Here is a 27432-nt window from a genome sequence, read left to right on the forward strand (position 1 = left end):
GGCTCTGCAGTCATGTCAGCAGCGATCAGAGTCTGTTTTATACATTTGCACAGGAGTATAGTACCATTTATACAGTATCTTCTATCCATTATCAACCATATTAGTTACCAAGGACACCTTCGGTCTGCAAAGTGCTTTAGTTGGTACCCAGGTCAACATCCCACTGAACCGTATAGTGGGTCAGGGGCGATGTGGCTGCCAATAGTGCCCGGTAGAGGCGGGAAATACAACCCCTCCCACTTCCTCCCTGAAGTGCACCTTCTGATGTTGTTTGCGCCAGACTCAATACATCCCAAGCCTTCCACTGTAGATGGTCTCAAATTTGGCGGTAGTGAACCATATCTTTCCCGCTTAAGCCATACTCCTCTTGGAGATCAGTGAATGGAAGAATTCCACCCTCCTCCCACAGCTGCCCTAGAGTGTGCAACTCATTGCCAGTCATCGTGTAAACACTACGTCCTGACCTCCCACCCCAAATGCTAGTACATATTGTATAGCCGTTTGGAGGAAGATCTGTTTAGCCAGGAAAAACTGCTTTCCAGTTCGATACCAAATACGGAGAGGGAATCTAATGACTGATAAACTCCAGACCAAAAGCCCTCTAAGTTCCCGCTTGGGTAGCCAGGGGCCCACCCACAGTGGTGTAGTTCCCATGAGGTGCTGCTCCATTTGGATCCATTTTTTTTTTTTTGAAAGCGGAACACTTATCTGTTCACGTATTAAGCATAATTGTGCTGCTGTATAATAATGTTGAAAATTAGGGACCCCCCCATGTCTCCTTGCATCGAAAGTTCCCACAGTATGGACTACTTCACCCAGGAGGGACGCTTTTTCCAAATATAGCAAAACACCCTACGATTGAGGCGTTGGAAGAAGTGTTTAGGCAAAGGAATGGGTGGGGCCATAAACATATATAGTAACTTGTGCAGTGACAACATTTTGATGGCCTGTATATAAGTACATACATAAGTGTTGCCATATTGGGAAAGACCAAAGGCCCATCAAGCCCAGCATCCTGTTTCCAACCGTGGCCAATCCAGGTCACAAATACCTGGCAAGATCCCAAAAAAGTACAAAACATTTTATACTGCTTATCCCAGAAATAGTGGATTTTCCCCAAGTCTGTTTAATAATGGTCTATGGACTTTCCTTTAGGAAGCCGCCCAAACCTTTTGTGTGGTGAAATCTTGCCTGACCAATTTACTTCAATTCTTTGAAGGAGTAAACAAACATGTGGACAAAGGGGAGCCAGTTGATATTGTGTATCTGGATTTTTAAAAGGCGTTTGACAAGGTACCTCATGAAAGGCTACAGAGGAAATTGGAGGGTCATGGGATAGGAGGAAACGTCCTATTGTGGATTAAAAACTGGTTGAAGGATAGGAAACAGAGAGTGGGGTTAAATGGGCAGTATTCACAATGGAGAAGGGTAGTTAGTGGGGTTCCTCAGGGGTCTGTGCTAGGACCGCTGCTTTTTAATATATTTATAAATGATTTAGAGATGGGAGTAACTAGTGAGGTAATTAAATTTGCTGATGACACAAAGTTATTCAAAGTCGTTAACTCGCGACAGGATTGTGAAAAATTACAAAAGGACCTTACGAGACTACGAGACTGGGCGGCTAGATGGCAGATGACGTTTAATGTGAGCAAGCGCAAGGTGATGCATGTGGGGGAAAAAGAACCCGAATTATAGCTACGTCATGCAAGGTTCCATGTTAGGAGTTACGGACCAAGAAAGGGATCTGGGTGTCGTCGTCGATAATACACTGAAACCTTCTGCTCAGTGTGCTGCTGCGGCTCGGAAAGCGAATAGAATGTTGGGTGTTATTAGGAAAGGTATGGAAAACAGGTGTGAGGATGTTATAATGCCGTTATATCGCTCCATGGTGCGACCGCAACTTGAGTATTGTGTTCAATCCTGGTCGCCGCATCTCAAGAAAGATATACTGGAATTGGAAAAGGTGCAGCGAAGGGCAACTAAAATGATAGCGGGGATGGGACGACTTCTCTATGAAGAAAGACTAAGGAGGCTAGGGCTTTTCAGCTTGGAGAAGAGACGGCTGAGGGGAGACATGATAGAGGTATATAAAATAATGAGTGGAGTGGAACAGGTGGATGTGAAGCGTCTGTTCACGCTTTCCAAAAATACTAGGACTAGGGGGCATGCGATGAAACTACAGTGTAGTAAATTTAAAACAAATAGGAGAAAATTTTTCTTCACCCAACGCATAATTAAACTCTGGACTTCGTTGCCGGAGAACGTGGTGAAGGCGGTTAGCTTAGCAGAGTTTAAAAAGGGGTTAGACGGTTTCCTAAAGGACAAGTCCATAAACCGCTACTAAATGGACTTGGGAAAATTCCATAATTCTAGGAATAACATGTATAGAATGTTTGTACGTTTGGGAAGCTTGCCAGGTGCCCTTGGCCTGGATTGGCTGCTGTCGTGGACAGGATGCTGGGCTCGATGGACCCTTGGTCTTTTCCCAGTGTGGCATTACTTATGTACTTATGTACTAAACGCCGCTAAGCTAACCACCTTTACCACATTCTCCAATGAATTCCAGAGTTTAATTACACGTTGAGTGAAGAAAAATTTTCTCCAATTCATTTTAAATTTACTACATTGTAGCTTCATCTTCTCAAACCATGAAATATTAAGCCCCTCCCATCTATTTAGATCATCCATCAATTCCTGAAGTCTGATGGGATAGTTAGCTGCATAGAATGTGGAAATTTCTGCCTTTAAGTGAACGCCCCCCCCCCCCCCCCCCCCCCCAAATAAGAGATTGTTTTGGAAACTCATTTAAATGGGAATTTAGAAAGTAGTTGGGAAGCCAAGAGCCCTGGGACCATCAGATTCAATATTTCTGACTTGGTCGTGTTAACTTTAAAGCCAGACACCTGGCCCTAGGCGTGCAGAACCTGCAACAGCAACACCTGAAGCACTAATTGCCAGGGTGAGACAAAAGCCAGTAACATCGTCAGCAAACAACAAGATTTTGTCTGCTCCTCCACAGCTCACTCCAGAATCCCAGGGTGAACACACACCTGAGCGGCTAAGGACTCAATAGGTCACAAAAGTATCCTGGATCTGGGTACGGATGTCCCGCTCTCGGGCCATCCCTGTCCTATGTAAGTATGCCTGGAGAGAGATAATGTTGCCCTTCATCACCACCTTAACCCCTCCCTGACTGGGTCTATACCTTCCACATCATTAAGCTCTAAATCATCAACTATAACTTTGTCCAATTGTTGCGCCTGGGCGGAATTGGAGAGCAGAGCGTTGTCAAAACACCAATATCTCTGCCCACGCAGTTCAAGCTGCTGTAGCAGGGTCACTTCTACAGGTGCGTGGTCTGACCATGTTCCAGGGTGGATTGTCGCACTTTGCAGAGTTGTAGATCTGAACATCCCTAAACCACATATCTATCTGGGAGTAGTTTTGGGGAGGGGAGTATAATCTCTCTAGGTAGGATGCATCTGCTGCCACTGATCCAGCCAAGAAAGCTCACAAGTGCGCTCTATCTTGGGCGTACTGAATCGGTGGGCTACAATTGTCCAGGGTCAGTTGGAGCATTAAATTAAAATCACCTCCAAGTAATAACTCCCTTCTCCATGAGCAAGTGATATTGCATGTAGGTCCTCAAAGACAGAACCATGTTCACCATATGCATTAAAAAGAGTGTACAGCACCCCAGCCAACTGCACCTTCACAAGAACATACCATCCTCGATTACCTCCTGAATACTCCAGGGGAAGCAATCTGAAAGTGCTATTAACACCCCCTTAGTCTTATGTTGCAACTTATTAGAAGCACAGAGGGAATTTCTTATGGAATACATTTACGGCAAGGCACCTGGATACATGACAGACCTTACTGACCTGCCAACTAGAAATACCACTAAATCTACATGATCGTACCTAAACCTCCACTACCCAAGCAACAACGGACTCAAATATAAATCCACCTATGCTTCCAGCTTTTCCTACTTAAGCCCACAACTATGGAACGCGCTGCCAAAAATAGTAAAAACTATGCCAGACCACCTTAATTTCTGGAAATCACTAAAAACGGTCCTGTTCAAAAGAGCATACCCCACCGACCCAACATAAAAATACATGGACACCTGCGACACAATGCAACCAAAGAACGTAAAGGATATTCTCCGAGGACAAGCAGGCTGCTTGTTCTCATGACTGGGTTGACGTCCACGGCAGCCCCCACCAACCGGAACAAAACTTTGCGGGCGGTCCCGCACGCAGGGCACGCCCACCGTGCATGCGCGGCCATCTTCCTACCCGTGCGCGACCGTTCCCGCTCAGTCTTTTCTTTTTCGCGCTGGAGAGAGCCGTGTTCGTCTCTCACTCTGTCAGCCCCGGAAACCGGATCGCGCCCTTGACGCGAGTTTTTTTCTCTGATTGTTTTCTTTAATTGTTTTCTTTTCTTCTGTTAAAAAAAAAAAAGAAAGAAAAACTTTGTTTCCCCTCGTACTTTTAGCGGGGGCGCCTCGTTGTGGCCTTGTGGTCGCGCGGTCGATTTATTTTTCGAGGTGTAATTTTTACCGCCACCATCGACGACTTTGACTTCGCCGACGCGATTTTTCCGTCGATGTCCTCGAAGGTCCCGAGTGGATTTAAGAAGTGTGGTCGGTGCGGCCGGCATATCTCGCAGACCGACACTCACGCTTGGTGCCTCCAGTGCCTCGGGCCGGAGCACGATACCAAGACGTGCACCTTGTGTCTCGGTTTACGTAAACGGACACAGGTGGCGAGACAAGTTCTTCGGGACCGTCTTTTCAGAACTTGCGCCGGCCCCTCGACTTCGACGGCATCGGTGTCGACGGCCGGATCTTCGGTACCGGTACAGATGTCCACGAAATTGGCACCAACGGCATCGACCCCAGGAGCACAGGTCCCGTTGGCCCGCCGGTCCTCCGGAGATGGCAGGGGTGAGCGGCCGCGTGGGCAATCGGCCCCGGTCACTCCCTCTACCCAGGGCCCTCTGGACCGAACCCTGTCGGACCCGATCCCTCGAGGCCGAGGGGGATCTACTTCCTCCTCTTCGGTACCGCCGATGACGGGCACCGGAAGAAGGCTAAAAAGCACCGTTATCAGTCGCCCACGGCGCATGTGGCTACCGGCGCCAGAGATGACTCGACGCCGAGGAAGCGGCAGCGCCGGGAGGAGCGTTCCCCCTCGGTGGTAGAGGTATCGCTACGTCAGGGCACCAGCACTTCGATGCCGTCTCCTGGACCCGAACAGATTCCGGCACCGGCACCTCTACCTTACCCCTCGCCTTTCCCGACAGCGGGCCTTGACGAGTGCCTCCGAGCCTTCCTTCCGGGGATTCTGGAAGGGCTGATGCGCCAGACTGTGCCGGTGCCGGGGGTGCTTGCGCCCCCGGCGCCGTTGATGGAGGCGCCGGCGTGCTCTAGCCTGGTGCCGAGGCCTCCGGCGCCGCTTGCGGTGCCGGTCTCGACCGCCACGCAGGTGGAGTCCCCGTCGACATCGATGGAGGGAGCTTCATCCCGCCGGTGCGGGAGTCCACCGCTCGACGACGCCACCGAGGACTCGGTGCCTCGAAGTCGAGCAGGGCCCGGTTAAGGTCCGACACCGAGGAAGAGGCCTCGTGGGGGGAGGAGGAAGACTGTAATAATTCGGAATGAGTAGGATCTATAATCAATAATATTTTCACTATCCTACCTATTGTGCAACGTGTTTGAGGGACACTCTGGTAACAACACGAGAAAGTGGAGAAAAAAGACCTCAGGTCATTCGGCTATTCCTTGTTCTTAAAGGGCAAGCCTTTTGTATAATGAGGAGGCCTTATCAGTCATGGGTCTTCAAAGAAAACTCCACTCGCTAAATTTCTCATAAATTTAACCACAAGTCCCAACAAGCAGATGCATAGGAGAGACAATTTTCATATATATTAAAGCTTGGCAAGAGTACTTATCTCAATGTGTGAATGCTTGAAAAGTCCAGCCTTATCCAATATGCTCTTGACATTCAAAAGGTCCCGACAGGGAAGCCCTGTTTCGCTAAATAATATAGCTGCTTCAGGGGAATCTTTCAAAATAACCGCAATCCCAAGCCTGTAAAATATCTCCGTCTCCAATCTCACTGGAACAGAAAATGGCGGACAACTTCTCTATACCCGTTGAATGTTTATATACTCAGCGTCTGACGTCATCTCACATTCATCCAATCAAACGGAGCAGTGATCAAAGAAACGCTTTCCACTCAATTGGAATGACAGTCCCTAGATCAAATATCCAGCGTTGTTCTCTTTGTCTTAAAATTCGTCTGATGTCTCCCTTCCTTTCAGTTATTCTTATTTGCTCTAATACAATACATTTCAAGTCTGAAAATTGATGTTGATATTTCAGGCAATGCGATACCATGGGTTCATAAGTTTTACCCGTATGAATACAATGTCTATGTTCTATTAACCGTGTTTTTAAATTCCGGGATGTCTGTCCCACGTAGCACAAACCACATGGGCATATTATGGCATATATTACATGCGCTGAGGCACAATTCGTTTTAACATGTAGCGTATACACTTTCTTTGAACAAGGATCCATAAATACACTAGACTCCATCGTGATGTTACATACAGAACAATGGCCACAAGGACTGTGACCACCTTCTTCTCTTCTCCCAATGGTGTCTCGGTTCCAAACATCCGCGGGACATAACACATCATTGAGATTACTGTTTCGTTGGAAAGCAAAAATCACACGTAAATCTCAAAAACAAGGATGGCCTTGTAACAAAGATAGATGGCGTTTAACAATTTTAATCATTTTGTTTGAATGAGCATTAAAACGCGTAACAAATGTCAATATTTCTTCTGCCTCCTGAATTCTCTATGGAGGAAGACCCCAGATATTTCTCCTCAGAGGAGTCTGTGGGCCTTCCCTCCGACCCCACGCCTTCACCGGAGAGGAAGCTCTCGCCACCTGAGAGCCTCTCCTTTGCCTCCTTCGTCAGGGATATGTCTATCTGCATTCCCTTCCCCGTGGTCTCTGTGGATGAGCCGAGGGCCGAGATGCTCCAGGTCCTCGACTATCCATCACCACCTAGAGAGTCCTCCACGGTACCGTTGCACTATGTCCTCAAAGAGACACTACTTCGGAACTGGTTGAGACCTTTATTTAACCCCACCATCCCCAAGAAAGTGGAGTCCCAATACAGGATCCACTCGGACCCAGAGTTAATGCGGCCTCAATTGCCTCATGACTCGGCGGTCGTGGACTCTGCTCTCAAGAGGGCACGGAGTTCGAGGGATACCGCCTCGGCGCCCCCCGGGCCTTTTCAGGAGGTGGTCAGGCAGCTGGAGGCGTGCAGAAAGTTCCTGTCCAGGGGTATATATGACACCTGTGATGTGGCATCTCGAGCTGCGGCCCAAGGTATAGTGATGCGCAGGCTCTCATGGCTGCGTGCCTCTGACCTGGACAACCGCACCCAGCAGCGGCTGGCCGATGTCCCTTGCCGGGCGGATAATATTTTTGGTGAGAAGGTCGAGCAGTTGGTGGACCAACTACACCAGTGGGAAACCACACTCGACAAGCTCTCCCACCGGGTGCCTTCAGCATCCACCTCAGCAGGTGGACGTTTTTCCCGGGCCAGGCAGGCTGCGCCCTACGCCTACAACAAGCGTAGGTACACCCAGCCGGCCCGAAGGCCTCATCAGGCACAGGGACAGTCCCAGCGCGCTCGTTCCCGTCAACAGCATGCGCCTAAGCAGCCCCCGGCGCCTCCACAGCAAAAACCGGGCACGGGTTTTTGACTGGATCCATGGGAACATAGCCGCCATCAAAGTGTCCGTACCGGACGATCTGCCAGTCGGGGGGAGGTTAAAACTTTTTCACCAAAGGTGGCCTCTAATAACCTCCGACCAGTGGGTTCTCCAAATAGTGCGGTGCGGATACGCCCTGAATTTGGCCTCCCCTCCACCAAATTGTCCTCCGGGAGCCCAATCCTTCAGCTCCCATCACAAGCAGGTACTTGCAGAGGAACTCTCCGCCCTTCTCAGCGCCAATGCGGTCGAGCCCGTGCCACCCGGGCAGGAAGGGCAGGGATTCTATTCCAGGTACTTCCTTGTGGAAAAGAAAACAGGGGGGATGCGCCCCATCCTAGACCTGAGAGGCCTGAACAAATACCTGGTCAAAGAGAAGTTCAGGATGCTTTCCTTGGGCACCCTTCTACCAATGATTCAGAAAAACGATTGGCTATGTTCCCTGGATTTAAAGGACGCATACACTCACATCCCGATACTGCCAGCTCACAGACAGTATCTCCGATTCCGCCTGGGGACACGGCACTTTCAGTATTGTGTGCTGCCCTTTGGGCTCGTCTCTGCCCCACGGGTGTTCACGAAGTGCCTCGTGGTGGTCGCGGCGTATCTGCGCAAGCTGAGAGTGCACGTGTTCCCATATCTCGACGATTGGCTGGTCAAGAACACCTCGGAGGCAGGAGCTCTCCGGTCCATGCAGTGCACTATTCACCTCCTGGAGCTGCTGGGGTTTGTGATAAATTACCCAAAGTCCCATCTCCAGCCAGTCCAATCTCTGGAATTCATAGGAGCTTTGCTGAATTCAAAGACAGCTCAGGCCTTTCTCCCCGAAGCGAGGGCCCACAACATCCTGTCCCTCGCTTCCCAGACCAGAGCGTCTCAGCAGGTCACAGCTCGGCAGATGTTGAGACTCCTAGGTCATATGGCCTCCACAGTTCATGTGACTCCCATGGCTCGTCTTCACATGAGATCTGCTCAATGGACCCTAGCTTCCCAGTGGTGCCAGGCCACCGGGAATCTAGAAGATGTCATCCGCCTGTCCCTCAGTTGCCGCAATTCGCTGCAGTGGTGGACACTTCGGACCAATTTGACCCTGGGACGCCCATTCCAAATTCCGCAGCCCTCGAAAGTGCTGACGATGGATGCATCTCGCCTGGGGTGGGGAGCTCATGTCAATGGGCTTCACACCCAGGGACTGTGGTCCCTCCAGGAAAAAGATCTTCAGATCAACCTCCTGGAGCTCCGAGTGGTCTGGCACTCACTGAAGGCCTTCAGAGATCGGCTGTCCTATCAAATTATCCAAATTCGGACAGACAATCAGGTTGCAATGTATTACATCAACAAGCAGGGGGGCACCGGATCTCGCCCCCTGTGTCAGGAAGTCGTCGGGATGTGGCGTTGGGCCTGCCAGTTCGGCATGCTTCTTCAAGCCACATACCTGGCAGGTGTAAACAACAGTCTGGCCGACAGACTGAGCAGAGTCATGCAACCGCACGAGTGGTCGCTCCATTCCAGAGTGGTACGCAAGATCTTCCGAGAGTGGGGCACTCCCTCGGTGGACCTTTTCGCCTCTCAGACCAACCACAAGCTGCCTCTGTTCTGTTCCAGACTACAGGCACACGGCAGACTAGCGTCGAATGCCTTTCCTGTATGCTTATCCTCCCATACCTTTGGTGGGGAAGACCTTACTGAAGCTCAAGCAAGACCACGGCACCATGATTCTGATAGCGCCTTTTTGGCCCCGCCAGATCTGGTTCCCTCTTCTTCTGGAGTTGTCCTCCGAAGAACCGTGGAGATTGGAGTGTTTTCCGACTCTCATTTCGCAGAACGACGGAGCGCTTCTGCACCCCAACCTTCAGTCTCTGGCTCTCACGGCCTGGATGTTGAGGGCGTAGACTTTGCTTCGTTGGGTCTGTCTGAGGGTGTCTCCCGTGTCTTGCTTGCCTCTAGAAAGGATTCCACTAAAAAGAGTTACTTTTTCAAGTGGAGGAGGTTTGTCGTTTGGTGTGAGAGCAAGGCCCTAGAACCTCGTTCTTGTCCTGCACAGAAACTGCTTGAATACCTTCTACACTTACCAGAGTCTGGCCTCAAGACCAACTCAGTAAGGAATCATCTTAGTGCGATTAGTGCTTACCATCATCGTGTAGAGGGTAAAGCCATTTCTGGAGAGCCTTTAGTCGTTCGATTCATGAGAGGCTTGCTTTTGTCAAAGCCCCCTGTCAAGCCTCCTGCAGTGTCATGGGATCTCAACATCGTCCTCACCCAGCTGATGAGACCTCCTTGTGAGCCAATGAATTCATGCCATCTGAAGTACTTGACCTGGAAGGTCATTTTCTTGGTGGCAGTTACTTCAGCTCGTAGAGTCAGTGAGCTTCAAGCCCTGGTAGCTCATGCTCCTTATACTAAATTTCATCATAACAGAGTAGTGCTCCGCACTCACCCTAAGTTCCTGCCAAAGGTGGTGTCAGAGTTCCATTTTAACCAGTCAATTGTCTTGCCAACATTCTTTCCCAGACCGCATACCCGCCCTGCTGAACGTCAGTTGCACACATTGGACTGCAAGCGAGCTTTGGCCTTCTATCTGGAGCGGACACAGCCCCACAGACAGTCCGCCCAATTGTTTATTTCTTTCGACCCCAATAGGAAAGGGGTCGCTGTCGGGAAACGCACCATCTCCAATTGGCTAGCAGATTGCATTTCCTTCACTTACGCCCAGGCTGGGCTGACTCTTGAGGGTCATGTCACGGCTCATAGTGTCAGAGCCATGGCAGCGTCGGTGGCCCACTTGAAGTCAGCCACTATTGAAGAGATTTGCAAAGCTGCGACGTGGTCATCTGTCCACACATTCACATCTCGTTACTGCCTCCAGCAGGATACCCGACGCGACAGTCGGTTCGGGCAGTCGGTGCTACAGAATCTGTTTGGGGTTTAAATCCAACTCCACCCTCCAGGACCCGAATTTATTCTGGTCAGGCTGCACTCTCAGTTAGTTGTTCTTCGTAGGTCAATTTCTGTTATACCCTCGCCGTTGCGAGGTTCAATTGACCTGGGTTCTTGTTTTGAGTGAGCCTGAGAGCTAGGAATACCCCAGTCGTGAGAACAAGCAGCCTGCTTGTCCTCGGAGAAAGCTAATGATACATACCTGTAGCAGGTGTTCTCCGAGGACAGCAGGCTGATTGTTCTCACCTACCCTCCCTCCTCCCCTTTGGAGTTGCGTTTTTACTCATTTCTTGCTTGTCATTCAACTGAGCGGGAACGGTCGCGCACAGGCGGGAAGACGGCCGCGCATGCGCGGTGGGCGTGCCCTGCGTGCGGGACCGCCCGCAAAGTTTTGTTCCGGTTGGTGGGGGCTGCCGTGGACGTCAACCCAGTCGTGAGAACAATCAGCCTGCTGTCCTCGGAGAACACCTGCTACAGGTATGTATCATTCGCTTTACCTTACTCTTCCTCCCCCCACTCTATGTTCCCCCAACTACACCTACCTTACATGTACCTTATCTACCACAACATCACCTTGTAATCAATTATTTGTACCATGTATTTGTTCAGACCGGAATCGGCTAATGCCGTTAACGGCAATATGTAAGCCACATTGAGCCTGCAAAAAGGTGGGAAAATGTGGGATACAAATGCAACAAATAAAAAAAATTAAATATATGCAAATCTATCTTGTGGATATCCTGAAAACCAGGTTGGCATGAGAAGTATTGTTCTAGTCTAATTGCTCTGTAGGGAATAGATTCCAGCCTGAGACTGGTTCAATGATATAAAATTGTAGTGGATAAAAGAGACATCTGAAAAAGGGAACAGTTTGACAACTGTTGTCAGGCTTCAGCTATATAGCAAAGAAGCCAGACTTGCCTTCAGTGGGATGGATCAGATTATCAGTCAGTGTTACATGATCATCCTGATAATTGTCCCTTGTGGAAGTGGAATATAATTTTTTTTCTATTGCCCATTTGTTTTTTGCAGGTTTTGGTCGAGGCCGTGGTCGTGGCCCCCGAGGAAGAGGTTTCAAGGGAATGGGAAGAGGCAGGGGACGAGGTGGCCATAGAAGTAAAGGAGGAAATGACGAAGAAGACTTTTGTGATGAGGATATAGGAGTAAGTTTCCACTCCCACTTCTTTCAATTTGCCTCTAAACAGATTGACAAGAGCTTACCAATTAGTTAGCAGCCCTCACTAGTGATATTCAGCAGTTCTATCTGTTGTGATTTAGTGGAGACTTGCCATGCAAAACTCTCTCACCACTACCCACCCAGATTGAAGGGTTGTCTGTCTAGGAAAATGTTTATTTACTTTTCTGTGCTTTGTTTATTTACTTTTCTGTGCTTCACTCATGTGCCCTCTGAATTCAATGTTTTATTCATTCTTTCATTTTCCATTCCTTCTAGGATGGCGGAGGTGGAAGTATGTACAGAAGGAATGACCATGACAGATCACATCACCACCGTTCAGATAAGAAAGGGAAAGTCATTTGCAAGTACTTTGTGGAAGGTCGATGCACCTGGGTAAGAAAAAAATTAAAAATGTCCACAAAATTGCAGCGCATGTTTGCTCAAGACAGTTTCAGATAAGTTGAACTAATGTTGTTTTTAACACTTTATATGCATATAAATTATAGCCACATGAAGCTGTACCAGAGAAGAGAGATAAATAACTATATTGCCATTATTGGCTTTAATGGTGGGTGATATCCACAAACGCTGATTGAGTGCCATATGATACCTCTCGTTCATTTGTATATTTCTGAGTATTTTTGTGATTTGTTTGTTTGGAGATTATAAGGTGTATCACTGTGATTTCTCCGAGGACAAGCAGTCTTGCTTATTATCACAAGTGGGTAGACGCCGATCCACATTGCCCGGTCCGGCAAACGTGCCATAGAAAACAAATAGAGCCTTAAGGAACACGAGCTGCGCCCAGCCGCGCATGCGCGACTGCCTTCCCGCCCGCTGCGCAAACGCGACTGCCTCAGTTTCACTTTTTCCATTTGAGGAGCAGCTGCTTTTTGTGGTTCTCCTCTCACGCCCGGTTAGAACGTTTTTGTCTACTTTTTGAGTGCCTTTTCGGCGGTCTTCTACCCTACTTTGTTTTTCTTTGTTTAAAAAAAAAAAAAACACCTCTACTTCTTAGTAGTTTGCCCGCATCTAAGTTTCCTTTCTTTTTCAACATGGGTCGGGTTTCTCCTTTTGTGCTTTCTCCTTTTTCAGGCACCATCTCATCTTTTGATTTGGCCGTTGTGGTTTTTCCTTCCATGTCCACGAAGACTCCCAGTGGCTTCAAGCATTGTACCCGGTGCAGCCAGACCTTCTCGGGGAAAGACACCCATTCTTGGTGTCTTCAGTGCCTTGGGCCCGACCAAAGCCCTGCCAACTGTGTCCTCTGCCTTCGTATGAAGAAGAGGACCCAGGTTTCCTGGGAGGCTCAACATGAGAAACTTTTTGGAGCCAGTTCTGGTTCCTCGACTTTGGCACCGGCATCGGGATTCACGGTAGGCATGGCTGCTTCGAGTGTGTCTCCACCTGTATCGAGGTCTTTTGCTATGTAGGCCCCCCCCCCCAGGACCGTCCATTGTCGGACCCAACCACGAGGCAACAGAAGGATTTGACGTCGTCCTCAAGGAGCAATGGTGACGTGCATTGGGCGAAGGCCAAGAAGCACCATCACTGATCTCCCTTAATCTATGGTGCCGGGAGCTTCGGGGCGCTGAGGGATTCGGCACCCAAGAAGCATTGGCGCCAGGAGAACCGCTCCCCCTCCATCCAGAAGGTGCCAATGCGTGCGTCTCCAAGCAGCCGAGATTCTGCTCCAACTTTGGCCCCAGCGATTCTGCAACCTGCACCTCAGCTGACGCCACAGTCTTTCCTGATGTTGGCCCTTGATGAGCGCATCTGAGCCTTGCTCCCTGAACTTCTGGATGGCCTAATGCAGCGATATGCATCAGTATCAGGGATGCTTGTTCCTGCCATACCTCCCGCTGCGGCCAAGTCTGGCCCTTAGCCTGAGGTGTGGCTGCTGGCGCCGCATGCGGCCCCAGTGTCAACTGCCACCCAGGCTGGTATCCCCTCAGCATCAGTGGAGGAAGCTTCGCTGGAGTCGAGACAAGCATCAGCAAGATCTATCATGAGGCTCTTAGGTCACAATGCTCCAACTGTATATGTGGTACCATTACCCTGATTATACATGAAAGAAGCACGTTAATACCTAAGATTCCAATGGAACCAACACACTCATAGTAACATAGTAACATAGTAGATGACGGCAGAAAAAGACCTGCATGGTCCATCCAGTCTGCCCAACAAGATAAACTCATATCTGCTACTTTTTGTGTATACCTTACCTTGATTTGTACCTGTCCTTTTCAGGGCACAGACCGTGTAAGTCTGCCCAGCACTGTTCCCGCCTCCCGCCACCGGCTGTGGCACCCAATCTTGGCTAAGCTCCTTAGGATCTATTCCTTCTGAACAGGATTCCTTTATGTTTATCCCACGCATGCTTGAATTCTGTTACCGTTTTCATTTCCACCACCTCCCGTGGGAGGGCATTCCAAGCATCCACTACTCTCTCCGTGAAAAAATACTTCCTGACATTTTTCTTGAGTCTGCCCCCCTTCAATCTCATTTCATGTCCTCTCGTTCTACCTCCTTCGCATCTCCGGAAAAGGTTCGTTTGCGGATTAATACCTTTCAAATATTTGAACGTCTGTATCCATATCACCCCTGTTTCTCCTTTCTTCCAGAGTATACATGTTCAGGTCAGCCTATCTCCCATAAAGTGCCAATAACTGAATCTTTTAAGAAAGCAATACAGTGGTGAAAAGAACCTTCCAATCTCTTGAGAGAAAGATATCCATTCTCCACAGCTTCACTGTTAAAAGAATCTAATTAACATACGAATCCCAAGAGATGAAACAGGTTTAAACACAAGCAGGTTTATTTCTTGCAAGGAGACAAAAATCCAACATCAGTCCGGAGGTTGTCTGACTCATTCCCCCACCCCCGCTCTTATAAACCTTTTCCCTATACTGTTTACGTGCAGTTTCACAAGGGAGACAGAGTGTCTGTGTGTCTGTCATCACAAGTACATTTCAAACATGTTACAGTTCTAGTCTGTTACTAAGCTAGCTGGCAAAAAAAGCATATCTAAGAACATTCAGTTCTACTTGTAATGCACAAGATCAGAGCTGAACTGTTCCTCTTCTTAGAATCTACATTTATTTAGAAATTGTAAGAATGATTAACCCTATATTAATAAAATATTTTCTCTACATTTCCCTCCTGTTCATCATTGTTACATATATTTACTCAAGTCTCTAAGATAGATTCTTTTCCAAGACTCTTTTCTTTTAGTCCTGGAAATTCATGTAGACTTGAAATTATTATATACCAATGAAAACGATGTAGTCTCTAGAGGAAGCCCGGCTATCGTCATCTTCATTGTCAGGCTCTGCATTCTGGTACATAATCTTAGTTAGGGTCGCATCAATTAGTCTTTGGAATAGACTGCGAATACATGGAATGCAGCAGCATCCGCATGTTACCAATATGGCTGCAGCCACAGCAACAGAGGTCAATACTGAAGTAATCAGGCCACTCCAACTTCAAACCAATCTTCCATCCATTTGGCGAATGGGTCATTAAAGCCTCAATTCTCCGCCAGTTCTTTTGAAAAGGCTATCAGTCCAGCCAATGCCTTGGTGATACTTTCATCGGGGGCTGTATTGTTCGGGATATATGTACAACAAAACTCTCCAAACATCTGGCAGACTCCACCTTTCTCCGCCAGTAGCATATCTAGTGCCAGCCGATTCTGCCACGCCATCATTGAAGTGGCATCCAGCTGCGCAGCAATTCCTTTTACAGCATCTCGAGTGTAGTTAACAGACCTCTGTTGGTTGTAATAGATGTAGTTGATCCAATCCACATTTTTATTAATTGTTACCCACCAGAAGAGGAAGGATTCAAATCCAGCAGTAACCTGGTTCCTTGCTTTGAACTCATTGGGTAACCCTCGAGGCACCCCAATGTCATCCACGTACACATGTGGATCAAATGTCACTGCCCTCTTCATTCTGTGTGGAACTGATTTTGGCAGTTCCAGTATTCCTGTGGGTAACATATAAAACAGCATGACAACTTGTATTAATGCACATCTCTGTGCCACATTTGTGGGAGATAGGGTCTAAGATGGAGATCCCCACACATCCACCAGACATCAGCTCTTCCTTGATATTGATTCTGGAACCAATCGAGATGGTATTTATGGTTATGTTTTCCCGTCAAGTTGACCCGATGATTGCAATATGAGTCTGGTAGTGGCTTCAGATTCTGTCGCTTTCCTCGTCGCTTTCCTCGTCCTATAGAGAAGCAAGTGTAGTTACCTGGGTATGATGTTACCGTGGGTGGTCTAATTCTTCCTTTAGTGGGGGGAAAAAGTGTGACGACATAAGGCAGGTTCTACTGGGTTGATAACTGCTGTTATATAGCTGGATCATGCACTGCAATCCCTCAGGATCATCAGGACTCAATCTGAAGGGTATGGTCCCCAAGGAAGATTTTGCCTTAGCACACGCTACACAGTCAGACTTGTTTATTTTCCCAGTAGTATAGATTACCCATGCCATCCATTCATTTTTTTTTCTTTCTGGAAACCTGTTTCAAGTTCCAGATTTTCTTCCATGGTCAGATTTTCAAATCTGATCATTTTAGGCAGGGAAAGTTCAAAATTCTCTCGAGAAATATTTCTCTCCAATTTTTGGATAAAGAAGTGTCCAGTGGGATCAGTCCTGGAGACGTATGCTCCCACAGCATATAAACGTTCATCTGCCTTCCGGGGTGTTTGTAAAGTAATTAGTAGTTTATTGCAGTTTGTCTCATCAGTACATTCGGACACTGCTCTTTTTTCATGATGGAAGATCTGCTTTGGATCTCAGTATCATCTTGTGTTTTTAGTAGGTAATACCCCCAAGGGGTGGATCTCGTGCTCCAAATAGCTAGGTTCCATATAGTGCATTGACGGGTTCCAGGAGTATTTGTGGGAAGGAAGCATATATACTTGTCAGACCATGTAAGTCTCACAGCTGCCTCTTGTCCTCCGCAGCGAGTTAGTTCACAAAAATCTATTTCCACTGTACTGGTCAGACCCTCATAAAAGGTAATGTTCTTAGGGGGTTCAGGAAGCCCTGTATGTGCCCATTCCGTGGGTTCAGTTCTTTTGAGTAGTGCTCAAGCCGCACCAACTCGGCTTCTTCCTTGAATGAATTCCCCTTGCATCCGATTGAAGTGGTCTTGGGAATTATTCCTTTCCTGGTCTCCAGGATTTGGTGTCCTTTTGACTGTGTGCATAACTTGGAAAAGGAGGATGATAAGAGCTATACCACAGATGGTTCCTAGGACCAACCTGATTGTTATCTGTCTGTCAGTCAAGGTCCTGATTGCTCTCCTCTTTTCCAGTCGTCCGAAGGGACTCCACACTGTTGTCTCAGTCAATTGTTCACGTGGGTCGTCTAGATCAGATGTTTAGGCCTCCATTTTGACCCTAAATTCTCACCTGGGTAAGGTTGTTGTTTTCTTCACTGGGTTTGAGACGAGGGTTCCTATTGAAGCACCTCCCCTTTGCAGCTGGGTTTACCCTTGCGAAAAGTTGGTCTACTCTGGTTGCCTAATCTCAGCTCCTGATTCTGCTACCTTCTTGCAGTGCGATAGGTGTACCCAGGTACTTTGTTCAGCTATTTTTACAGCTGTGGGGTACTCGGGAGTACTTGGTATGGACCTTCCCAGCGGGGTGAAGCCCAGTTTTTTCTCTTGATGACCTTAATTAGGACCCAGTCTCCTGCTTGAACCTTTCCAAGCTCAGTACGTTCAGGATCTTCAAACTGATCTGGAATGACATTAGACAGTGAAACTTCTTTGTTAACTAACATGTTCTTCATATATGTTGCCAGTGACTCCTCAGCCTCCTCATGACTCTTTTCCAATGAAGCAAACTGAGGGATCACATACTGCCTTCCAAACAAAATTTCAAAGGGAATCAATCCTGTCCTCCCTGCTGGTATACAAAGTGGCCAATGGAAGGCAGTAAATCCAATTCTTTCCGGTTTCTGCCATTATCTTTCTCAATCTGCTTTTGAAGATTCCATTGTGTCTTTCCACCAGTCCTGCTGACTGGGGGTGGTAGGCACAATGGTTCCTGAGGTCAGTAGCCAATTGTTTCTATAACAGAGAAATAATGGAGTTTACAAAGTGGGGACCATTAGCACTATAAATTCTCTCTGGAATGCCATACCGTGGTATGACTTCTTTTACCAAGCCCTTACCCACTATCAGAGCGTCAGTTGTCTTGCTTGGGAACGTCTCTACCCATTTTGAAAACATATCAGTGATTATTAAGCAATATTTCTTGTTTTCACATTTATTTAATTCAATAAAATACTGAGATGGGTACTTTGGGTGAGGGAAGGTGCCCATTCGATGTCTAAGTCTTCTCTGAAAATTGTGCTTAGCACAGAGCATACATTGTGAACAGAAAATTTTAGAGTATTGTGAAAACCCGTATGCTGTGAATATTCTGTGTGAAAACCCGTATGTTGTGAATATTCTTGTTACCATCCCTCCTCTTGAGACATGGCTTAGCCCATGGCTTACTATTGCAGCATAATATATATATTTCTCCGAGGACAAGCAGGCTGCTTGTTCTCACTGATGGGTGACATCCACGGCAGCCCCTCCAATCGGAAACTTCACTAGCAAAGGCCTTTGCTAGTCCTCGCGCGCCCATGCGTCTTCCCGCCCGAACCAGCTCGTGTTCGTCAGTCTTCTTTTGTCCGCGCTCGGGACGGTCGTGTATTGCCGCCGTTTCACGCACCTCAAGTTGACCTTCGCGCGTCTTCGCGATTTCGCTAAAAAAAAAAAAAAAAGACCTCGGTCTTTGTCCCTTCCCATGTGTCCAGTTTGTTTCCCTGACGTAAGTTTCCTTTCGCTTTCGGGGTAGGCCTTTTTTGTGGCCTCGGTACGGGTTTTTTTCTCTCTCCCTTATTTTTGGGTGCCCTTCGTCACCTTCGCGAATTTTGATTTCACCGGCGTGATTTTTCCACCCATGTCATCGAAGTCTCCCAGCGGCTTCAAGAAGTGCACCCAGTGCGCCCGGGTAATCTCGCTCACTGATAGACACGCGTTGTGTCTTCAGTGTCTGGGGGCTGGGCACCGCCCGCAGGCCTGCAGTCTTTGTGCTCTTTTACAGAAGAGGACTCAGGTAGCGAGATTGGCCCAGTGGAACGTGTTGTTCTCGGGCTCTTCGTCGGCAACAGCACCAGGGGTATCGAGTGCATCGGCGTCGACAGCGTCAAGACCTCCGACCTCGGCGGCGTCCGGGCAAGAAGGGCTGGGATTCTATTCCAGGTACTTCCTTGTGGAAAAGAAAACAGGGGGGATGCGTCCCATCCTAGACCTAAGGGCCCTGAACAAATATCTGGTCAAGGAAAAGTTCAGGATGCTTTCCCTGGGCACCCTTCTTCCCATGATTCAGGAAAACGATTGGCTATGCTCTCTGGACTTGAAGGACGCCTACACGCACATCCCGATACTGCCAGCTCACAGGCAGTATCTGCGATTTCAGCTGGGCACACGTCACTTCCAGTACTGTGTGCTACCCTTTGGGCTCGCCTCTGCGCCCAGAGTGTTCACGAAGTGCCTGGCTGTAATAGCAGCGGTGCTTCGTAGGCTGGGAGTACACGTGTTCCCCTGTCTCAACGATTGGCTGGTGAAGAACACATCCGAGGCAGGAGCTCTACAGTCCATGCAGATGACTATTCGCCTCCTGGAGCTGCTGGGGTTTGTGATAAATTATCCAAAGTCCCACCTTCTCCCAGTGCAAAGACTCGAATTCATAGGAGCTCTGCTGGATTCTTGGACGGCTCGTGCCTATCTCCCAGAGACGAGAGCCAACAACTTGTTGTCCCTCGTCTCTCGGGTGCGAGCGTCCCAGCAGATCACAGCTCGGCAGATGTTGAGATTGCTGGGCCACATGGCCTCCACAGTTCATGTGACTCCCATGGCCCGTCTTCACATGCGATCTGCTCAATGGACCCTAGCTTCCCAGTGGTTTCAGGCTGCTGGGGATCTAGAAGACGTGATCCACCTGTCCACGAGTTTTCTCAAATCCCTGTATTGGTGGACGATTTGGTCCAATTTGACTCTGGGACGCCCTTTCCAAATTCCTCAGCCACAAAAAGTGCTGACTACGGATGCATCTCTCCTGGGGTGGGGAGCTCATGTCGATGGGCTTCACACCCAGGGAAGCTGGTCCCTCCAGGAACGCGATCTGCTGATCAATCTCCTGGAGAGCGGTCTGGAACGCTCTGAAGGCTTTCAGAGATCGGCTGTCCCATCAAATTATCCAAATTCAGACAGACAACCAGGTTGCCATGTATTACATCAACAAGCAGGGGGGGGCACCGGATCTCGCCCCCTGTGTCAGGAAGCCGTCAGCATGTGGCTCCAAGCCACATACCTGGCAGTCGTAAACAACAGTCTGGCCGACAGGTGGAGCAGGATTATGCAACCTCACGAGTGGTCGCTCAACTCCAAAGTAGTGCGCCAGATCTTCCAGGTGTGGGGCACCCCCTTGGTAGATCTCTTTGCATCTCGAGCCAACCACAAAGTCCCTCAGTTCTGTTCCAGACTTCAGGCCCACGGCAGACTGGCATCGGATGCCTTCCTACTGGATTGAGGGGCAGGTCTGCTGTATGCTTATCCTCCCATACCTCTGGTGGGGAAGACTTTGTTGAAACTCAAGCAAGACCGAGACACCATGATTCTGATTGCTCCGTTTTGGCCGCGTCAGATCTGGTTCCCTCTTTTTCTGGAGTTGTCCTCCGAAGAACCTTGGAGATTGGAGTGTTTTCCGACCCTCATCACACAGGACGAAGGGGCGCTTCTGCATCCCAACCTCCAGTCTCTGGCTCTCACGGCCTGGATGTTGAGAGCGTAGACTTTGCCTCTTTGGGTCTGTCAGAGGGTGTCTCCCGTGTCTTGCTTGCTTCCAGAAAAGATTCCACTAAGAGGAGTTATTTCTTTTTATGGAGGAGGTTTGCCGTCTGGTGTGACAGCAAGGCCCTAGATCCTCGCTCTTGTCCTACACAGAACCTGCTTGACTATCTTCTGCACTTGTCTGAGTCTGGTCTCAAGACTAACTCTGTAAGGGTTCACCTTAGCGCAATCAGTGCATACCATTACCGTGTGGAAGGTAAGCCGATCTCAGGACAGCCTTTAGTTGTTCGCTTCATGAGAGGTTTGCTTTTGTCAAAGCCCCCCGTCAAACCTCCTACAGTGTCATGGGATCTCAATGTCGTTCTCACCCAGCTGATGAAACCTCCTTTTGAGCCACTGAACTCCTGCCATCTGAAGTACTTGACCTAGAAGGTCATTTTCTTGGTGGCAGTTACTTCAGCTCGTAGAGTCAGTGAGCTTCAGGCCCTGGTAGCCCAGGCCCCTTACACCAAATTTCATCATAATAGAGTAGTCCTCGGCACTCACCCTAAGTTCTTGCCGAAGGTAGTGTCGGAGTTCCATCTGAACCAGTCAATTGTCTTGCCAACATTTTTTCCCCGTCCTCATTCCTGCCGTGCTGAACGTCAGCTGCACACATTGGACTGCAAAAGAGCATTGGCCTTCTATCTGGAGCGGACACAGCCCAACAGACAGTCCGCCCAATTGTTTGTTTCTTTTGATCCCAACAGGAGGGGAGTGGCTGTGGGGAAACGCACCATATCCAATTGGCTAGCAGATTGCATTTCCTTCACTTACGCCCAGGCTGGGCTGGCTCTTGAGGGTCATGTCACGGCTCACAATGTCAGAGCCATGGCTGCGTCAGTGGCCCACTTGAAGTCAGCCACTATTGAAGAGATCTGCAAAGCTGCGACGTGGTCATCTGTCCACACATTCACATCTCATTACTGCCTGCAACAGGATACCCGACGCGACAGTCGGTTCGGGTAGTCAGTGCTTCAGAATCTGTTCGGGGTTTAGAATCCAACTCCACCCCCCTAGGCCCATGTTTATTCTGTTCCAGGCTACACTCTCAGTTAGTTGGATAAGTTGTTAGGTCAATCTCAGTTATGTCCTCGCCGTTGCAAGGCCCAATTGACCATGTTTGTTGTTTTGAATGAGCCTGGGGGCTAGGGATACCCCATCAGTGAGAACAAGCAGCCTGCTTGTCCTCGGAGAAAGCGAATGCTACATACCTGTAGAAGGTATTCTCCGAGGACAGCGGGCTGATTGTTCTCACAAACCCGCCCGCCTCCCCTTTGGAGTTGTGTCTTCCCTTGTCTTTGTCTTGCTACATACGGGACTGACGAACACGAGCCGGTTCGGGCGGGAAGACGGCCGCGCATGCACGGTGCACATGGGCGCGCGAGGAGTAGCAAAGGCCTTTGCTAGTGAAGTTTCCGATTGGAGGGGCTGCCGTGGACGTCACCCATCAGTGGGAACAATCAGCCTTCTGTCCTCGGAGAATACCTTCTACAGGTATGTAGCATTCGCTTTATTTTCAGTAGAGAGGTAGATGTCATCTACTGCCAAGATTGTTTTTCTTTTCCTGGGGATGCCTGCTGGATCTGGCGTAACATTTCCAGATCCAGGAAGGTTGCTTCTCTGTTTATCTGGAAAAGAATGTCATGTAAAGGAGCAGATAGTGCAGCTGCCTTGTCTGCCTTGTCTGCAAAGGCATTTCCTAAAGAAATGGGATCTGTACATCTAGTATGAGCTGTATACTTATAAATAGCTATCTGCCTAGGAAGGAAGATAGCGTCTAGTAATTTGAAGGCTAAGAGGACATATTCAGAAGATTAGAAACAAAAGCATTTTCTGGTAACAGCATTTTTTAAATTATGTGCTAATTTATACAGGTCTTGTAATTTCTTTTCTATAAACATGACGATTAACAGTTAAAATAAAACAGCACATAGCTTATTATCAAACATGAAACAATCAGTTGCTTTAGTAAGGTTGATGAACTGAATAAAGGAGTTAACATATGAGTTTACCCCTAACAAGCAGAAAGATATCATGATAATTCAAAATGTAACATAATTTAAGATTATACAAAAAAAAGCAATATTCCTGCAATCAGGCCAACAGTTTAAATGCTGGAGTAGAATTTAACAGTTCATCCAGTAAATGGAAATCATACAAATAAGTCCAACTAAAGTCTCCTTCCAGCGATGCAGCTGTAGGTATCACTGTTTGGATACTATACGGTCCCGTATAGATTGGGTCTTGTCATGCTTTATGGGTGAAATTCTTCTTGTATACCAGCTGGTCAGGCTGATATTTGTAAATTTGTAGTTAGGGTCTCACTTAGGAGATAACATCATGCTTCTGAAAGCTGCCAACAGAGTAAATAAGGTTGCTTTGAATGAAAATAAATCAAGTAAGCATAGCAGAGCAATGAAGACTTCATAGTTGTTTATAGGCCTGAGGTCATAAAGGTCACAGTTGCCAACAATCTTTTTAATGTCTGGCCAGTTCTTCATCAGCTCAATGCTGTTCTCAGGTTTGTACTTTATGTAATTCTGAATTCATATACATTTCCCTGTTCAAACACTTCCACATATATTCACTTACACATACCGTCTGACCTACGTACAGTGTACTTTCTAGATATGCTGCTTAGTAAAGTAGCATGCAGTCCTGTCATGTGACTTTTACTGTCAAGCAGTGCACCCAACTTACACACAGTGTCTCATTACAAATCATTTAGTTGAACATCTCTGTAACCTTTCACATAGAATTACCCAAGAATGACTGGGAGATTTCATCCAACTGCTTCTCAGTGTGACGCCCTACAATTCAAAACATAAATGTAAACCTTTATCATGGTAGATTTTACTTTTCTGAATAACCAGGTGTGAGCGTCTGCTTAAAATCATGAGATAGGCACATTTCAGTTATAAAAAAAACATATTAAAGTCCTAAGTACTTGTCCTAAGAAAACTAATTAACAAAGAAGATTAGGGCAGTTTCCTAAAAAGGCACTTTCCTTTTTTCTAGAGTTGCACCCAACAGTTTCAGGCAAGGCACATAATCTAAAAGCTCATCTAGATGCACTCTTCCTGGGAGTTATCTCTCCGAAATCTCAGTTACCTGGGGTACAGAATTAGGGCAACAGTCCAGCAGCACCATGAAATCCTGTTTTGTTATAAACCTCACAGTCAAGCTACAGCAGATAATATGGTCCCTTTTTGTTAGGAAGGAATGCAACCAGCTGGAAATAAGAAAACTGCATCACAAAAATTAGCATGCCATCAGAAATACAAGAGTGTAAAAGTTTGCAATATGTAAACTCTTTCGGGTGTACTGTGGGCAGCGCCACTATGTTCCATGATATGAACTTTGACCAGGCACCCACTATGAGGTTAAATTAGAGTCCAGATCCTGTGTCACATACGGGCCTTCCTCCGTTCTGTAAGCCTTTAACCCGCTTTTGGTTGGCTCTATGGCAATTCCTAAGCTGTGAAGGAGGTCTCTCCCTAATAGATTACATGGGCAGACTTTGGATACAATTACGTGACATGTACTGCGTCTACCACTTTCAGGCTCAAAACCCTCTATTAATTTAGACAGCAGTTCCTTTATTATGCTACCACCTACATTCTTTACTATAACAGTCTCAGAGAATAAAGGAATTAATTTTACAACTGTACATCCAGCTCCAGTATCCCACAGGAAAGTAATTTCTTTATTCCCGACCATAAGGGTTATCTGAGGCAAGGTATGGCTTTCAAGGCAATTATAAACTCTTTCTAGTCCAAAACCAGTCATACAATGACTACAACTTGCATAAACTGTAAAAAAAAATTTTTTTAAGGTAGACCTTGGGAACATGGTCTGTAGCCTTGAAAACTAGGAAAAATAATGCTGGCATGAGCCTGTCAGGAAATTATCTAGCGAAGAAACATACCACAGAGAATTCAGAAGAATTAATGGTAAGCTTTGAACCCAATCTAATAGGAAAAATAGTTTAGTTCAAAGGGGAAAAAAACTTTGTACAATAAAGTTCAAGAATCTCTTAAAAGTTAGTGCTGTTATGCAAAATTAAGTTTCTGTCACGTAACTTAAAACAAGGCAATTATCAAAAGAACATAGCTAAATATGCAGGCAGCTGATATTTCCCTGAAAGACAGCATAAACTGGACTGCACATACGCCCACACATACTTATGAAGGATAGCAAAAGGCAAATTATGGCATTTTACATTGTACAATTTAATATCCTGAGCCGTTAAGGGAAGAACTTCCACAAACCATTTACAAGTTCTTCTTCCAATAAAGAGTGTCATGCATCTTTCAGTAAATCGCAGAATTCAAATGTAATACAACAAAATCAGCTGTAAAAAGAAAAATCCTAATGAAGCAGACAAAGGCTGCATTCTTGACTGACCTTTACAAAGATTAGATCAGGCAAGAAATATCTTTAAAGAAATGTTTTTTCTTAAAGAAAAAGAAACTCTAATTGTGGAATGTGAAGTATTTAAGCGTAGTAATATACCCAAAAGAATTAAAGAAAAGAATGAATTGTCAACATAATAGGAATAAGTGACATATTTCTTTAACAAATAGATTCAAGAAAAATAAAAAGACATTATCCCAAACAATGAAATTCAGTTAGAGTTTTTAAATCTAACCGGGTTGAGTACTCAAGTTCTGCTTACTTTCCATAAAAATATTCATTAGAAGGGAATCCTCTAGTATTCCCAGTAAAAACAAAATTTAAAATGATCAAAAACTCTCAAGTACAGTGCATTGTTTGCTATAGAATATATAGTTCTTCTTATGTAGAAAAAACAAAAATGAAATTTCTTCAATTAAATTTTTTCCTTTTACAAGATTCTAGGAAACAGTCTTGGGCTTCTTGGGGTTAGTGATCTCATAATTTCCTATATCTTGTAGTAACTTCTAACATGATTCAACAGTTAATTTACCATCAAATCCAAACTTCTCTTTCCATTTATTTAAATACAACACAGTATCTGGATTACGCTTATGCATAAACTTAGGGTCCCTGCAAAGGATCTCTTGCTTTGGAGTTCTTGTAAAACACAACACAGACATGCACACATAACAAGCTTACAACATAAATTTCTCATAGCTATTAAACTGTCGGTTTCAGGAATTCCAAATTCCTACCAACTCTCTCTTGTCTTTATTGTGCACACGGAGTTCTTTATTCCGGTAGCCTTCTCACACAGGCTATGGTCTCTGAGCGGATCCCAGATCACAGACTTCTTTAACTATAGCTGTCCCAGACACACAAAAAAAAGAATCTTCACTCCTCTGCGAGTGGGTTCCAAACCTTGGACTTCTTTTTTATACTATAGCAATCAATCCCAGACTGAAAAAAAAGAGTCCTCACTCCAAATTTCAGTCACTAATTTAAGACACACTAATTTAAAAGACAAACAAGACACAACATTACCTAAGTTGGTCCCATGAGATTCGTGATACACAGAAAAGAAAACCGTCACCCTTCCAAGTGTCAGAAGAACCGGCCCCTTTTTTCAGGATCTCCCTGGGGGACTTTTAATTAAAGGATTTATTCAAAATCCATGTGCACAACAGTTCCGATCCTGACACAAGGAAAAGGGTATTGGTGTCCGGCTTGAAGGACCAAGCTGTTAAAAGAATCTAATTAACATACTAACGAATCCCAAGAGATGAAACAGTTTTAAACACAAGCAGGTTTATTTCTTGCAAGGAGACAAAAATCCAACTTCAGTCAGGAGGTTGTGTGACTCAACCCCCCCCCCCCCCCCCCCCCCCCCGCTCTTATAAACCTTTTCCCTACACTGTCTACGTGTGCAGTTTCACAAGGGAGATAGGGTGTCTGTGTGTCTGTCATCACAAATACATTTCAAACATGTTACAGTTCTAGGCTGTTAGTAAGCTAGCTGGCAAAAAAAGCATATCTAAGAACATTCAGTTCTACTTGTAATGCACAAGGTCAGAGCTGAACTGTTCTTAGAATCTACATTTATTTAGAAATTGTAAGAATGATTAAACCTATATTAACAAAATATTTTCTCTACATTCACTTGGTGTTAACAACTGATATATCCAAGGTGTGATGGGGCACATCATAGGCGCCCGTTATAAGAGGCTTGGGGAGGCTAAGCCTCCCCAGCCGCAAGCCCCAAGCGTCTTTCTCGCATTCCCCCACCCCCCGATGCAGCGTCTATCCCTCTCACTCCCTCCCTGTGGTCCCTCTAATTTGATTTAGATCGCCCATCGCTGCCAGTAGTGGCACACCAACATCGTACTACAGCTTGCTTCGGAGCTTTGGCCTGACGGCATGACGTGCCCCGCCTCCTCTGACCAGCCTTCCTTATGATGCGTCCAGCCCTTGCGGAAGCAGGAAGTTTGGTCAGAGGAGGCGGGGCACGTCAGGCCGAAGCCCTGAAGCAAGCTGTAGTACGATGTTGGCGTGCCGCTACCGGCAGCGATGGGCGATCTAAATCAAATTAGAGGGACCACAGGGAGGAGTGAGAGGGGTAGATGCATCGGGGGGTGGGGGGATGAGAGAGAGCCTGTCAGTAGCGGCGATCTGATCCAATTCGAGGGACTGTGTGGAGGGAG

General features: G+C 47.0%; 1 protein-coding gene across 3 annotated transcripts in view; it reads left to right on the forward strand.

The window, feature by feature from the left end:
- ZC3H4 (zinc finger CCCH-type containing 4) overlaps positions 1-27432 on the forward strand; it is a 282668-nt gene that overhangs the window by 178027 nt on the left and 77209 nt on the right. For all 3 annotated transcript variants that reach the window (XM_030218219.1, XM_030218221.1, XM_030218220.1), the window contains exons 7-8: positions 11776-11906; positions 12197-12313. In XM_030218219.1, the coding sequence (XP_030074079.1) occupies positions 11776-11906; positions 12197-12313 (248 nt within the window). The remainder of the gene's footprint in view (positions 1-11775; positions 11907-12196; positions 12314-27432) is intronic.

This window comes from Microcaecilia unicolor, chromosome 11, assembly GCF_901765095.1.
Source record: "Microcaecilia unicolor chromosome 11, aMicUni1.1, whole genome shotgun sequence".
NCBI classification, from domain to species: domain Eukaryota; kingdom Metazoa; phylum Chordata; class Amphibia; order Gymnophiona; family Siphonopidae; genus Microcaecilia; species Microcaecilia unicolor.